Source organism: Gracilinanus agilis, chromosome 6, assembly GCF_016433145.1.
Source record: "Gracilinanus agilis isolate LMUSP501 chromosome 6, AgileGrace, whole genome shotgun sequence".
NCBI classification, from domain to species: Eukaryota; Metazoa; Chordata; class Mammalia; order Didelphimorphia; family Didelphidae; genus Gracilinanus; species Gracilinanus agilis.
Window position 1 is genome coordinate 283916833 of NC_058135.1, and position 1156 is coordinate 283917988.

Here is a 1156-nt window from a genome sequence, read left to right on the forward strand (position 1 = left end):
AGAGAAGGATGAGAGAGAGAGAGAAGGATGAGAGAGAGAGAGAAGGATGAGAGAGAGAGAAGGAGAGAGACAGACAAACAGGCAGAGACAGAGAAAGAAGAGGAGAGGGAGGAGAGAAAGAGACAGAGACAGAGAGAGGAAAACAGAGAGAACATTTCAGCCTAAAACAGCATAGAGTACTAGACTTGAAATCAGAAAAGGCCCAGGTCCAAAGCTCGTCTCGGTCTCGAAGCATTTGCTAGTTGTGCAACCCTGGCCAAATCACATAACCCTCTGTGCCTCCATTTCCCCATCCGTAAAATGGAAGGGTTATTGACTTCTAATATCCCTTCTAGCTTTACAGTCATGATCCTATAATTGCCACAAAGGGGAGCTCTTGCTCTAACTCATGAAGATCAAGAAAGCTATTAACAATGTTGGTTCCTTCCTTTCAGAGGTCCATGGTTTTCCTGCCCAATGCCTTCAGCACAGACTTCAACATCCCCAGCCCAGCAGCTACCCCACCGCCTGCTTATGACAACGTGGCCTACACTTCCAAGGAGACCTCCGAGTAGAAGAAAGCTGCCCTTCCAGGAGCTCCTCCTCCTTCCCCGGGTTTAGGGAGAAGGGAACCTCCCTTCAATTGTTCCCCACTCTGTCTCTATCAGGTCAGCCCACCTGGTGCCACAGGTCAGCTATAAGCTAAACGGAATGGGAGCTGAGCCACTCTAGGGGATGACCGTCCAGAATGTCATGGTTCCACGGTCATTTCTTTCCCAAAAGAGTCCCAGTGAGGGCAGAATACATCATTCTCCACTTCTCTGGGTTCCAGGGCACACGGTGAGGCAAGACAGCTTGGTGAAAGACCATTGGCCCAAGATTTAGAAGATCCAATTCTTAGCTACCTCTCCTCCTCCAATTCAAAAAGATCTTGAGCAGATTATTGGTCTCAATTTCCTCCTCTGAAAGGAAGGGGTTGGATAGATAAGAACTTCTCTAGCTCTGATAATCTATCTTGGAAGTTCTCTTCTAGCTCAAACACTCTATGTTTCCATTGTGGTCCTGAAGTCTTTTTGAAGTTTCCTTCTGACAATCTGGGTTCTATATTCTTTTCCAGTCCTGTCATTTTAAGGTTCCATACGGTTCTGACATTCTACATTCAAAGGCTTTGACGTGT

General features: G+C 46.8%; 1 protein-coding gene across 1 annotated transcript in view; it reads left to right on the plus strand.

Moving 5' to 3' along the window:
* LOC123252750 (membrane-spanning 4-domains subfamily A member 15-like) overlaps positions 1-554 on the plus strand; it is an 8612-nt gene extending 8058 nt beyond the window's left edge. Inside the window, exon 3 of the mRNA XM_044681997.1 lies at positions 435-554. Within this exon, the coding sequence (XP_044537932.1) occupies positions 435-554 (120 nt within the window). The remainder of the gene's footprint in view (positions 1-434) is intronic.
* Positions 555-1156: the final 602 nt, after the last annotated feature.